General features: G+C 31.3%; 1 protein-coding gene across 2 annotated transcripts; it reads right to left on the bottom strand.

Moving 5' to 3' along the window:
* Window positions 1-672: 672 nt before the first annotated feature.
* ERp44 (Endoplasmic reticulum protein 44) lies at window positions 673-14310 on the bottom strand. 2 transcript variants are annotated; one of them, XM_088227526.1, is made up of 7 exons: window positions 14161-14310; window positions 13810-13885; window positions 11098-11340; window positions 7346-7603; window positions 5706-5972; window positions 3071-3269; window positions 673-2328 (listed from the first exon to the last, which is right to left on the bottom strand). In XM_088227526.1, the coding sequence occupies exons 1-7, from the start codon at window positions 14215-14217 to the stop codon at window positions 2178-2180; spliced, it is 1251 nt and encodes a 416-aa protein (XP_088083652.1). In that variant the 5' UTR covers window positions 14218-14310; the 3' UTR covers window positions 673-2177. The 2 variants fall into 2 exon arrangements, with proteins under 2 accessions (XP_088083652.1, XP_088083653.1); XM_088227527.1 differs by having other exon boundaries at window positions 7361-7603.
* Window positions 14311-14433: the final 123 nt, after the last annotated feature.

The raw sequence follows: 14433 nt of genomic DNA, 5'->3' as shown, positions 1-14433 counted from the left end.
AAAAATTACTTTGCCGTAACACAGAAAAAAGTTTTAGAATTAGTTATGTTTTTGGAAATAGAAATCTCATTAGCTTCTTATTTTATTAATAACTTACATAAATAAATAATAACATTATTCATTTTTTAGACAATCAGTTTACAAAACTAAATGATTTATAAATGTATGACAAGTTATTTAAAAAATAGTAAAAATGATATTTTATAATACTCTACCATTATGCAATAAAATCTGTGTTAATCAATGCATCAAAATAAACAATAATAATTAAGATAATAAAAATTTCAGAGACCTGTAAAAATTAGACCATTATATACAAAGCAAAATTGAATCCTTTAGCAAACAAATAAAAAAAATAATGCCATTTCTACATATTATGTATTTTCAGGCTGAATCTAAAATAAACTGACTGATTTTTTAATAAAATAATTCATTGGATGTAGATGTATTTTCAATTGCCTTAGAAAGCCAAAATATTACTTTGAAGATATGTATTTGCAAACCAAATTTGTGTAATTGTGATGCCATGATAAAAATATTGAAAGAAAAATAAATGGCTGGGTAAATCATTTTCAATCTATAGATCATACTTTATCATAGATTCAAATTAGTATCCTGTGATGTCCCATTTAGATAATAGACATTTTAGAAAATTAAGAAATCAAACACTTATTAAGTGGTTAAAAACATGTTTATTAGGAAAACAGCTGCGTTTGGTAAGAGCACCGCCAAATAATATTGGAATGGATAGAGGCATTCTTTATTATGATAAAAAAATTACCTTGAAATAACACTTTGTACACGCTTATCCGTGTTAGAGTCATAAGATATATCAGCTAAATCATGTTTTGTGAGGTCCACAAATATTTGCCAACTCAATAAATAAACAAATTACACCAAGCTTACCCTACTTACTGAATATATATGCGCAGTTTTATAACACAGAGTGCATTCATTATACATAATGGCCACACCCAAAGATTCTTGTTTTAATTTTAAGTAAATTAAATGTGAACAACTAAATAAAAATATGGTTTCATAAGCGAATAGTACAAGCAACTATTGTATACATAATACAAATATAAAAACAAAACAAATAACGTGAAAATTGGCTTTTCAATCCCAAATCGAGTAATGCTTTTTATATATTTTCAATAAATAGTGATGGGGCACTCGGTTCTGCGAATAAGTAATTAAATTACCTGCATGCATCTTGCTGTTTTGTTTACTATTCAAAAATAAGAAAATTAATTAGTAATTTGAATTTTTATTTCATGGAATTGAATTTTGAATGGAATAAATAAATTTAAAAAAAGAAAGCATTCATAAAATACTTCTGTAATATGTCAAAAAACTATTTTTATGTTTTTCTTAAAATAATTTTGTCAATTTTCCGCAAGGTGTTGCATGACTTTTACATATTAACATACATATTAATCTCACTACCATTTTACATTATGATTTGCGTAAAAGTCTTTCACAAACTGTGTATTCTAGCAGTTCTCATCCTTTGTAGTTTGTCAACTCATATGCGCATATGTATCATTTTGCTGCGGTGTTTTATAACATCTTTTAGTTGTAATATTTGTTAGCGATTTTAAAAACACTAATGATTTTATACACAAGCAAAACACTTTCAAAACGATTTCCGGGTATGTACAAATTCAAAATTTGAAATTCACATATATTTAATACTATTTACATACTTAATATTACGGTATAACCTGGCCACTGATTCATTTTACGAGCATAATTACTATGACAGATGTTATAGTGGAAAATGAACAGGTTTAAATTTCACTCTCCAGAAGTAATATTAATAAAATAAATAATAAATTGGAAATTTACCTAGCAAGCTACTAACATTATGCTACTTGGAAAAAAAATCCAGAAGATTTCTGCAGTTTTGATTGATGCCATAGCAAATTGTAGAAAAAAAAAAAGAAATAATTATAGGGAGTAGAGAAAAAAACTTAAGACAAGTTACACCATAAGATTATAAAAGCAAACAATTACTTTTAAACACAAGGCAGACAAAGCCAAAACGGTATGGTTTAACTGTCATTGGTTGAAGATCAATTAGGAAAAACATAATAATTAAAAGAATTTTAAAATTATCTACTTCTTCACTTTATGTTAAGTAAGCGTGCTATGCTTGATTGGTCAATCTAGAAACATTACAACTCATCACGCAACAGAGTGTATCTGTTTTTAGATGGAGCCAATTTCTTGAAAGTAGATTCGGGAGGTGCGGTGGTCTTCTTCTCCCCGGAAACTTGATGCTGATGGATCTGCATAGCCGGTTCTTCCGAGCCATAGTGGAATTCCCTGGAAAAATTACCATTTACACATTTATTTCTAAATAAATCTAATTCATTTGCACTATTGTAAACTGTAAACAACGCTTTAAATCATGGATCAATTTATTTTACTAAATTAAATTAACACAAAAAATTCATTCATATTTAAAATAAGTATTTAGAAAACCAACATAATATACAGATATGGTCATCCACAATTCTTTCAACCATCCACTACCGCACAAACATTCTGCTTTTTATTCTTGGTAGATTGTCTTATTTCAATACCATATAATAAAAATAACTATGACAGAATCAAACCCAATTAAAATCTTAGCTTTCAATAATGGTTGTAAGCAGATTAAATTGGTGATATTTTGAATAAAAAACTAAAAACCTTTGAAAAAAATATTTATATTATAATAATTGTTGTGGAATCTTTTATATTAAATTAACTCATTTAGCAGTAACATCGCTCAGACTTTTTCTAACAATATTCGACCAGCATTTCTTGAATTGTGTTTTTTAAATTTCCCAAATTTATACTGGTAAAACTTCATGCAAATCAAAAATTAGAATCAAAGAATATATTATAAGATGTCTCAACAATAACAACTTCTAAGAATTTGAAAATTATCTATTTCGCACATATGTAAATGTTTTCTCCCGGCCACACAATATTTACTGGAATGAAAATTGATTAACCGAACCATTTCGTAAATTTGCTTTTAATTTGATATTATTTTTAAAGATACAATGTCTATACAAACCTGTGAAGTTTCCCCGAGTGCAGGTCTTTCAAGAATTGTAGAACTTCTCCCGGTACTTCCATGGTCTTGATATCGGGGAACAGGTACATGTGGCGGAAGGAGTCGATGGCGATCAGGGGAAGGTCAGACTGGCTCTTACCGAGGTGGTGTAGGGGATGCTCAAACTTCTTACCGTCGGCCGTCAGGAAATTCACACTCTCTAAAATATACAATCAAATACAAAAAATTACAAGGTTTTTAGGAGAAGATATCAGAGCCTCGATTATGATGGGAAGACAAAATTTATCTTCAATTTGAAGATAAATTTTATCTACTAAGTAAAGTTAAGTTTTCTGTATGAAAAATGGAATATGTTTACAATTTTTTTTCTTTTCTAAACATGTTAAATTACCGGTTACCGACGAAGATATTTTGAATTTTCATACAAATATACACACTTTCGTACATAAATATCGATATTAGTTTATACCGTCTCAGTATATACCGATGAAGATACCCGTATATAATCGCGGCCCAGGTTAATATCTTATTTAGGAGCGGACAACATAAATATAATTACTAGCTCGCAAAACAAAAGTTTTTTATTGCGTTGAAATTGGGATTAAGCTATGTTTATTATTTAAAAGGTGTGAAAAGAACACACAACACGAAACAGAGTGGGAAATATAAATTGTAACAAAAGCACTCTTTGGTAAAATTTAACAAAGAAAAACTTAACCAAGTTTGATCAAAATCATCAAATGAAATAAAAATCAAAATATAGTTTACTAAATGACAGAGGTTCAAAATAAATATTTGCAATCTTGTGATCTTAAATATATCTATTTTGGTTCAGTTTCCAACTAGTCGGGAATGACCGTACCATAACCCAGGGTGATTTTACGTTATAATAAACAATGATTGTGAATATTGGAAAATCCTACCCAATGTACCAAGAATAAAATAAATATTTGCAATCTTGTGATCTTAAATATATCTATTTTGGTTCAGTTTCCAACTAGTCGGGAATGACCGTACCATAACCCAGGGTGATTTTACGTTCTAATAAACAATGATTGTGAATATTGGAAAATCTTACCCAATGTACCAAGAATAAAATAAATATTTCCAATCTTGTGATCTTAAATATATCTATTTTGGTACAGTTTCCAACTAGTCGGGAATGACCGTACAATAACCCAGGGTGATTTTACGTTATAATAAACAATGATTGTGAATATTGGAAAATCCTACCCAATGTACCAAGAATAAAATAAATATTTGCAATCTTGTGATCCTAAATATATCTATTTTGGGTCAGTTTCCAACTAGTCGGGAATAACCGTACCATAACCCGAGGTGACTTTACGCCATAATAAGCAATGATTGTGAATATTGAAAAATCCTACCCAATGTATCAAGAATAAAACATATTTAAATGGAAGATATGTACGTTTTTCACATTTATTGAGTAAAAACCAAAAATATGAAAGCAGAAAAAAAAACAGAAAAATTGTCATTTTGGAACAAAGTATCCTATATGGCAGGGATACTTTGCATCGAGTGTGTACTTTGCTCTGTTTCAATCCACTGCAACCTGTGGCTGGGGGGGTTGTGCGGCATCCATTTTAAAGTCTCTCACAATTTTACAGAAATTATTATTGAGAATAATATTCCGGCGCTCTCCAACATACCCGTCAGAACAGTTGTTCCAATATATGAAGGTGCTGGATATGAGACAACTATACCTAAAAGAAGCACTTACACACTTCTGGTCGAACAATGAGAAGACGTCTCAGCAAAATGTCCGTATGAGGTTTTCCCAGAGCATGAATTATGTCATACCCAAAACCCGTACGACTTTTGCTCAGAGGCATCTCTCATTTATCGCACCGAGAGTGTTCAATATTTTGGAAGAGCGTATTAAGCTCTCAAGGACAAAAACTATTTTCAAGAAAGGAGTTAAGGACTGGATTTTCCCTAGTGGGAGGGATTTGAGTAGGAAACTCCTTGGCTTTACCATATTGATGTTCCATATATATATTTTTTTTAAATTATTTTTTATGTTTCTGATTCTATATTTGTGGTGATATACTCATGTGTCTGTGTCAACTAATTGCTCGTCCAATCTCAACACAGGACTTTTAGTCCCATGAAGTTGGGACTTTTGTCCCAAATAATGTACAATAAACTTATGTATGTAAATAAATTAATTAAAAAATCAAACAAAAATCATATAAATTATGTTTTGATGCAATTTATACTTTTCTATCAAAACATTTTCTATTGAAAATGAACACACGTAAGAATGTCATTTCAATAAATACTATTAAAATAGAAATGTCACGTTGACAGATTATCATATGCAACCAACGACCTCAGGGTAGCAAGGGAAAAAAATATTTTTACTGCTTAGATTTATACAAGGCAGGCGCAAAGTCACCCACCCCGCAAAGAATGGAGTTCGACCCTCGGAACTCTGATCTGATAATCATATGTTTTTTTTACTGTGTTAGAATATAGAACTTTAGTTGAGCAGACGAAGTATAAAAAATATTAATATTTCCCATTATGTATATTTATTTAATGATATATCTAATAAACATTGACTGAAAATTGTTTAAATAAATAATTAATACAAGGTAACATTTCTCACGTTTCTCTGGTAGAAGTTCTCTGATGACAAGGTCGTTGTACTTTTTAACAATATCAGTATCTCCAGGAGTATGGAAAAGAATCAGGAAAGGTAATCCCTCCTCCGTCAATTCCTCTGCATTCTCAAATGTTATTTCCCTCACCAGAGGAACGCACTTCTCCTGTACCCAGATATGAGCTTCGTCGAAATTATTCAGAGATCCCATGAAGGTCTCATCCACTTCACTGGATCGAGTTGTGTCCGCACGATAAACAATGATTGGATGACCTGTGAAGGAAATTAATTGATAATAGTATAATAATATACATTTCAAACATTTAACTTCATATTTTATATTTTCTCTACATAAGTACTTATTATAACAGTCCTGATAACTTGTGGGAATACAAATTAGCATTTCACTTACAAATTGGTTTTTTTATCTATGGCTCAAGATATGTAGTTATTATCTTTATCAAAAATGTTCAATAGTTGCCAGTTACTTAATGAAGAAACAAAACATATTAAAATATTAGTTAGTCAGGTTAGAGCAGTGTTTTCCAACCCGTGGGCTGCCTTCAAGCCTCGCTTGGGGGTCACAGTCACATGTAAGGCAAAAGTAAAAAGCAAAGGTTTAAATAACAGTCATACATGTAGTAACCGGATCTTTTTAGGCCTTGCATGGGATACTCGCAGTCACAACATAAAGTAATTTGGCACTACCCCACCCCCGGGGTCATAATTTTATTTAAATTTCCCTAGTTTGTAACGGGGACCCCCCACCCCAAGCAAGCCAAAAGTTTAATAAAATTAAGGATCTGAAGGAGGGGTCGCAAGATCTTATTTTACTCGTAAAAGGGTCCCGTATCCAAACAGGTTCACAGGGTTAGAGAAGAGTATGTAAGGAGGAACTTCAGATGTACAGATATTTGTGAGAGCCTGCTATAATCTAAAATTATTGTCATAAAATAAATAAAAATGTTTACATATATATTTTTTAAATAACTAAAAGATTTTTTAAGACAAAGGTGACTGGTCTTCAGAGTTACTGGAATTTAGTTTGTTTAGTATATTTTAATATTTACTTGGAAATAAAATACAATTATCACATTTATATAATTATTTAGTACTACTTCAGTCCCTAATTTAGTTGTAGTAACTCCTGGGGAATAATACTTTGTAATTTACTACAGGTAGGTATGGGAAACTCAATTTTGAACTGGTTCAAAAAGACGGTTCAAACGCTTTGAGCTGTTGAGCCGCAGCTCAGATTTCTAATAGGCCGCTCACAGCGGTACATTATGAGTTTAGTTTAAATCGTACATGTATGTGACACTTTACAGAAAATTAAATATCAGATCAGCTGACTTAGCGCGTTAGCGGTGATTCAGTGAACCACACATTTATTTGTATTTGAAAATTTATTTTGTTATTTATCTATGAAAAATTATTCCGGACATATTTTTTTTTTACCAGCCATTATGATGTAAAAATTATTGAGATAGTGTTTTATGTGCTTGTAAAATTGTAAATCTGGCCATGCTTTGCAAGCGCAGAGGCACAGATATTTTGAAAATTAAACTGATAAAAACAATATTTTTGTTTGAAATATTTCTTCTATATTCATCACATAATATTTGAAAAAAATAATAAAGACATACTCTGTGTTTCGTTACCTGGTGGATGCATCTGAGCTGACACGTCTCCAAACCCGACAAGGAACTGGCAGTCTTCCTTCAGGGAAGTGGCTACACGACGGAATATGTGGTACTCTGGCATGTCGCGCCTGTCAAAGTAACCGATGATCATTCTTTTATTGGATTCCAAGCTTGTCAACTCTGATAGAGAGTGAAATTCTTTGATGGGATCCGTCAATTCCTTTCGAACAAAGTCAGCAAATGCCTCGATCGAGCGCTGCCCTGCAATTTATAATATCAATCATTAACGACAATGAACTCACATGACTAACAATGTAGAAAGCAGTATAAACATACTATAGTTTATTTAGTACAAGAAAAAAGTTTACAATCTATTACATTTTTTTCCTGTTTCAACACATTTCTTACAATATTGGCCCTCGACTTTCACTCACAATTGGTTCCTGAAACTGTGTGTGAATGAATGTTGAATGTTGGAAAGTCGAGGGATGTACCATTTTTTCCCCCAAAAATCTAGAAATGTTTTTTACTAAAAACATCTGAAATAAGGTACCTGTCAGCGTTTTTTTAAAACTTTTTCTCCTTCTATGTGCTATGTGCTATTTAGATGTCAGGCTTCACTTTCTGGCTAAATCAGCAGTACAACCTGCCGTCAGAGTGAGACAATATTTCAACAAAATGGTTATCTTTCAAAATCAATAAACTTACATTATTGCTTTTTAACTTTTTACTATATTTGTATATTTATTTATTAAATTAATTAATGTACCTCACAATGTCATTTATAATGTTTATTATTGCTTACTTTTATTTAATAAAAATGTTTTTAGTAAACTTGTTACTAAATTAAAATAAACATTTTATTGTACTCCCTACGAATCTCTGTAAAAATTCACCGAGAGTCTTCCATTTGTGACAACCCTGTTTTGTAAACATCTGGAAACGAAAGACGTCTTCACTAAACATACGACTACGCCCCTTTTTCAAAAATTCTTACAAACTATGGAATAGTATGGACTCTTAAGATTTTTATACCCTTAAAAGTGCTACAGCCTTTCAACAACCACTTTCTGCATTGTAATTAATTATTATAGACTTAAAAATATAAACAACAATCAAAACAAGAATTTTTTACTTTTGCTTTTTATATAAAATGACTAAGGTCAGTGTTACAATTTTTTCTTAACATAAACTGACAGCTCATACAAATTTGGCGGTTATGTTTCTCTGGCATAATTTTTTGTGAAACTTAAATACAATTATTTTTTGTTTTTTTAGCCTCAAGTAAGTGCGGCTTAAAACAGGATTTCTTTTACATCTAACCATATACTCGGATTAAATTGTTGTCAAATGTCACTTAAGCTCCTATGGCTCTTGGCGCCTCATAATACAAAAAACAAATTCAGATAAAACATTATTTGATGAAATAAATTTGATCCATAATGTACGTGTATTAACGGGATATTAGAAATGTGGTAAATACTTATTATGAAACAAACATCACAGCTGCTGTATAAACATTGGAAATCATTTCAATAATTACATAAATCAATAACAAAAAACACAGAATGATAGTTTGACACGTGATTGACGATTGATTATGTGGGCTTATTGAGAAAACTTTATTGAGACAGGTTACAACAACAAAACATAACAGTGCAACAAATTAAAATAATAATAATAAAATAATAAAAGCAACCTTGGTTAGGATTTAACTCGCGTTTAACACATTCCATGAACATTTTTCGATAGTTTCAACAGAAATGAAGCTGTTGTGAATACGGAAGTCTAGGCATTTACAGAGCTTATGACCTGTCATCAGCTAGGTTGAGTGATCATATTATATGCTGAGTGACTTTCACCATTTTGGCAATAGGTAATTGACTATTCATGTATTGCATGTATTATATTCATACTTGCCCGGAAATGTCATCTGATTCAAATAACAAGGGCCACAGAGTCTTCACAGAGATAGGGGGGTCGTTAGGATTATAGAGGCGTTTGGATTAGCTGGGGTTCGGACTATCCAGGCCCTGCTGTATATGCATGGTTTAAATATTACATTCACAAGCGTGTTGGTTTTTCATACAAAATCATTTCATAAACCTCCATTCGTATAAAAGGAATGCAAAATATACTATGTGGCTCAATTTCACATAAAATCGCATAAACAATGTAAGTTAAAAAAAAACCGCCGCATACGTGCATCAAATAATTAGCGCTGGCAATATCTTATATATATTAATATTTTAATGTGGGTAATTTATGAAAAATGTTAAATAAATAATTAAGTACATATATTACGGATATAATCCGAATCAAAACATAATTATAGGTATAAATTAAATGACATTTTGTCAATTTAAAGGTCTCTATTTGCATTTAGTAATAGTTTTTAGCTAAAAAATATTAGTGGTATTTCATAAAATGAGGTTCCTATAAAATACTCGTACATTAAATAATAGTTTTAAAAACGAAAAAACGTTTTAGAAAATTAGTAATTTTTCACTTCTCAATTATCAAAAATTGAGCAACGGAAAAAACTTTCGTATCTTTTTTACATAATATTTTATGCAATAAGGGAAATGGGAAGCCAAAAAAATTATTTTATGTGTTTAAATTGAGAAATTTTTGGGGGGGGATGTCACCCACTGCGCTAAACTGTTATTTTTTTAATGTTTTCACAAAACAGCTTAATTTGTGATACGGTAACTGTTATTGCAGTTTATAAAAAAAAACCGAAATGCCCATCTCTAAGATATATGAATGTAGAATAAGCGAGGACTGTATGCAAAGAAAGAGTGATATGGCATTTATCCTCTCGTTTACCCCTACAGAGAAACTGCGTAATGCTTTATTGTTTTTGTACTTTAGATGTTCACGTGTCAGCTTCAAGCCGCGAGGGCATATGTATACTACTACATATTTTATATTTTTGTAAATATATTTATCTATGAATCAAATTTCATCGCTCAAGAGATATACATATATTACATTTTTACTTAAATCACCTTACACTAACCTTATTACGCTCTGAGATAACCATATTTGTTTTAAACACGGAGATTTAAGAGTAACACATTAAGATACCTTTTACAAACAATTATATTCTTTATTCTCATATAATTAAATAACTTTCAGCACTACATATGTTTACAAAATAATGCAAACATTAGAATGTTACTTTATGCCACTATGTATTAGTATTATGAATAATATAAAGTGACTAGTTTCCAACAGCCAATGGCTATCATAAAAAACACTCGATTCCTGGCAGAGTGGACGTGAAGTATTGATTTTAAAGGTTATTTAAATGGGGAAACTCAGTGGTTTTTTTTATTTGTTAATAGACTTTCAAGCCTTTTTTTTAAAAATATTTTTATGCATTGTATTATCAGCGCTATAAATTTTCAAAGTTTTATGATTTTGAAATGACTCCGCCTGTGACATCACAAGTTCTCTACGGCGAGTTGTGGCGGGTTGGCTCCCCAGTAACCGGAAATGTATCACAATACTCAGTCATTGGTTGAGTTCGGAGAACTAGTGATGTTCGTTCAAAGTAGTTAATTTTTTTATACATTTTTGAGAAACTTCGCTACACAATTACCAATTTCCCGTTGCACTGAGCTTCCTCATTACAAAATTTCATTGTTTACCTCACCTTCACAAATATAGTTCCTTATGAACCATTGGGTGCGGAAAAGGGAATGATGATGTTGATGATGGTAAAATTGCTAGTAATTAAGTATGGAAACCTCTGTATTCTCTCTTAGTTGGCTGGCCATTTCTAATAATCTTCAAGGTGGGATATTTAGAGATCTGGAATCTTGTTGCCACAGAGTTTTCCTTGTCACAATCCACTTTCCCCATAACGACGCGACCAGCATCCGGAAACTCCAGAGCCACTTTGTCCGCTGCATCGTCAAATATTGGCTGCAGCATATTACTGAATCGGCACCATTCCGCGTAGAAGTTTATGAACACCAACTCATTTGATGCTGGAAAAAAATATATATAATTCATAACAATACACGATGTAATGCCAAACTACAAGTGATTTTCTTAAATATAGACAAGAAATTAGTAACATTATTTTTATCTCGGAGTATCCACAAAATCTTGAAATTTTATAGAACAAAGTGGTACATAAATATGCCACAAGAATTGAGGTATTTATTTTTAAATATTTCATATTAATAATAAGTCTTATGTCACAAGATACTGGCTCAGTATGTTTATTATCTTAAAAAATAATATATTTTATTAGGTTAGCAAGACGTAAATCAACAAAAAATATGTGTCCTATAAAGGGTTAAAAGTTAAAACACAGGAACTAAGGCACCAACATAGGCTTATTAAATATTTAAACACACTGTACATACACATAAATCCCTAACTAAGGGTCAGTTACACTAAAAAAAGTTACATTCAAAAAAATATGGGTTGCGGTCCCGTGGCTGGAGTGCTCAGAGATTAGACCTCCGAGGTTCGCACCCCGCTCTACTACAACTTGGTTCCCATTTTAAGTGAGTTATTAATTTTCAACTCTTTGAAAATGGCCCCCAAAATTGAAATATTTGGGAAATCATAAGAACGCCTATATTTCTTTTTTTTGTAAAAAAAAGTTGTGTTTTTGTAAAAATGGATTGTTTTATCCAATTCGTTACATGCAACTCATTTTTCCATTTTGACAAGAATGTAACAATTATTTAGCTTAAATCAGACTCTTTTGATGAGTTATACTACTACTACCATCACACCAAATCTCCATAGGTGTAGGCAGAGAGGATAGACTGCCACACATGTCTATACTGGCATAAATTCCTAGTTTCCTCCACATTCATACATCTTGTAATATATGCCCTTCGTTTCTGCTCGCTTTTGACACGACCAGACTTTAAGTTTGGGTTTATCCGATCATGCCCAGTCTTCCTTGGTCGTACTGGCCCCACAATACCGTTCATTTCGCCATATATACCTGTTTTACCATTATTTCTCTATTCATTATACATGACCAAACCATCACAGAGACTTTCTTAATCTTATCAATTATACCTGACTTAGATTTACACTCTCGCCTGATTTCATTATAATTATTATATTTAGAACAAAATAAATACTTTAGTAGTTTAACTGTTAAAAAACATAGAAAATCACGAAGTTAGTGATTCTTTATTTGTATTTTTATGCTTTCTAAATTAAATTAAGAGTAGACAAAGTGCATGCACGAGGAGTTTCATAAATGTAGAGGTAGGAAAGTAGATAGAGCGGGATGGTGTTTTATCCTCTCTGCTAACCTCCTACAGGGAGACAACACAGCGATAGTTAATTCCATATTAAATCAACAAAAAATATAAATAAATAAAAATAATGCTATTTTTTTTTTTCCTCAATTGCACCCAACAATGCATCACAAATTGCATAAATGCAATACAATTAAATAATTAAAATAAAAACACTTTGTTTTTAACCACTTTTTATGTATTTAATAAGCGGTTGGTTTCGGGGCTATTATCTATATATTTCCTTCAATAATTCATTTGTAAATTATATTTTCGGTCGGTCAGAAAAGGCTATGGTAAAAATTTATTTGCACGCGGTGATGTAACATCGTATTACCACGAACAAAATACGGAATATTCTGAAGTTCGGATTTTTAGAAAAAAAAACATAGAGACATGCTGTTTAATAATTCCTTTCCTATAATTTATAAAAATATAATTTAGCTCTAATAACAGGAAAATAAATATAAAATCATAAATACGACGGTCATCTTAAACGCGTGCGCCCCCGCTCACTGCCAATAACACTGGCCGCAGAACAGCGCCTCTGTCTTTCTTGTTACGAGTTCTATCTACGTGCTCTCTCTTATACAGATTTATTGCTGTATTGGCGTCACATTCATTCATAGCAAGAGCATAGAAATTTTACTTTCCAAATCCAGTGAGAAATTGTCCGTTTGAAGATTACAAAAAAAAACTTCATCATTAAAAACAACGGAAGAGATAGTCAAGTCTTGCATCTTGTGTAAACTAGCGTGACTATTCAAATAAATAATAAGTGGATAGTACAATGAATAACCACAAAGTTGGTTAGTTATATACATTTTGTGCAATACAATTAATTTTAGTTGTTTGATATGTCTGTAATTTTAAAAGTAAAAATAAAATATTGTAGTGAAAAACGGTTGTTCACTCTATTTGAGATGAAATCCAGGGTTTTTACCATTTAAACAAGCTAAATTAGCCACTAAATTTGGGAGATGGACAGTTTATAGTAATCAATTACTACTAATTTGCATACATATTTCATATTAATATTTATACAGATTGTAGTTTTCCTCACATATTAAACATCTGAACGAATAAATTACCGTTAGTAAAAGAGCATGCATTAAACTTGAAAAAGTAACGAAATTATTATTACGCTAGGCAGGATGTTAAATCAATTTTTAAAATCCACCTTACCCAGGGTCATATCCAAATTGTCCTTAGTGAGCTGAACCGCGCCGCTGTCAGTTGGGTTGTAAAACATGTGGAATACCTTGAAATAAAACCATAATAACTCACAGATTGCTCAATTAATTGCTGAACAAGATAAGTAAACAATATGTAATCTACTGACTCAAAAAATTTAATTGAGCATTTAGGGTGGATATATTAATAGAAAAAAAACTTATACGCAATAAAAAACTAAATATTTACAGGCAATTGACGTAATAATATCATAAAAATTAACCGAACTAATGTCGCCGGAATGTCGTGGCAATTTTGGTGACATTTTGCTTCATTAGATATAATTGAAAAATAATATTTTACCAATGTGAATATGAAGAGGGTTAATCTGAAACTCGAAGCATTCCATATTTTCAGCATTTTCGCTTTATATTAATATAAAAACACCGTAAATTTAAAATTACGGCCCCAGAAAAACCAACGAAGGTGTCAAACTAGTCATAGAAAACACAAGAAAAATAGACGGTCGATGATTGCTTTGCGATTGGTAAATCTCTTAATTATATGTCTCTGGCTTACTTCGGTTTGTCGTTATTCGTGAAATAAAAGCTCAAAGAATTTTTGAAATTTATTTAT

Source organism: Micrasema longulum, unplaced genomic scaffold (genome assembly GCF_059751315.1).
Source record: "Micrasema longulum isolate JH-2025_06_02 unplaced genomic scaffold, ASM5975131v1 h1tg000508l, whole genome shotgun sequence".
NCBI classification, from domain to species: Eukaryota; Metazoa; Arthropoda; class Insecta; order Trichoptera; family Brachycentridae; genus Micrasema; species Micrasema longulum.
Note: the sequence above shows the minus strand (reverse complement) of the source record. Positions and strands in the feature narration are given on the sequence as shown.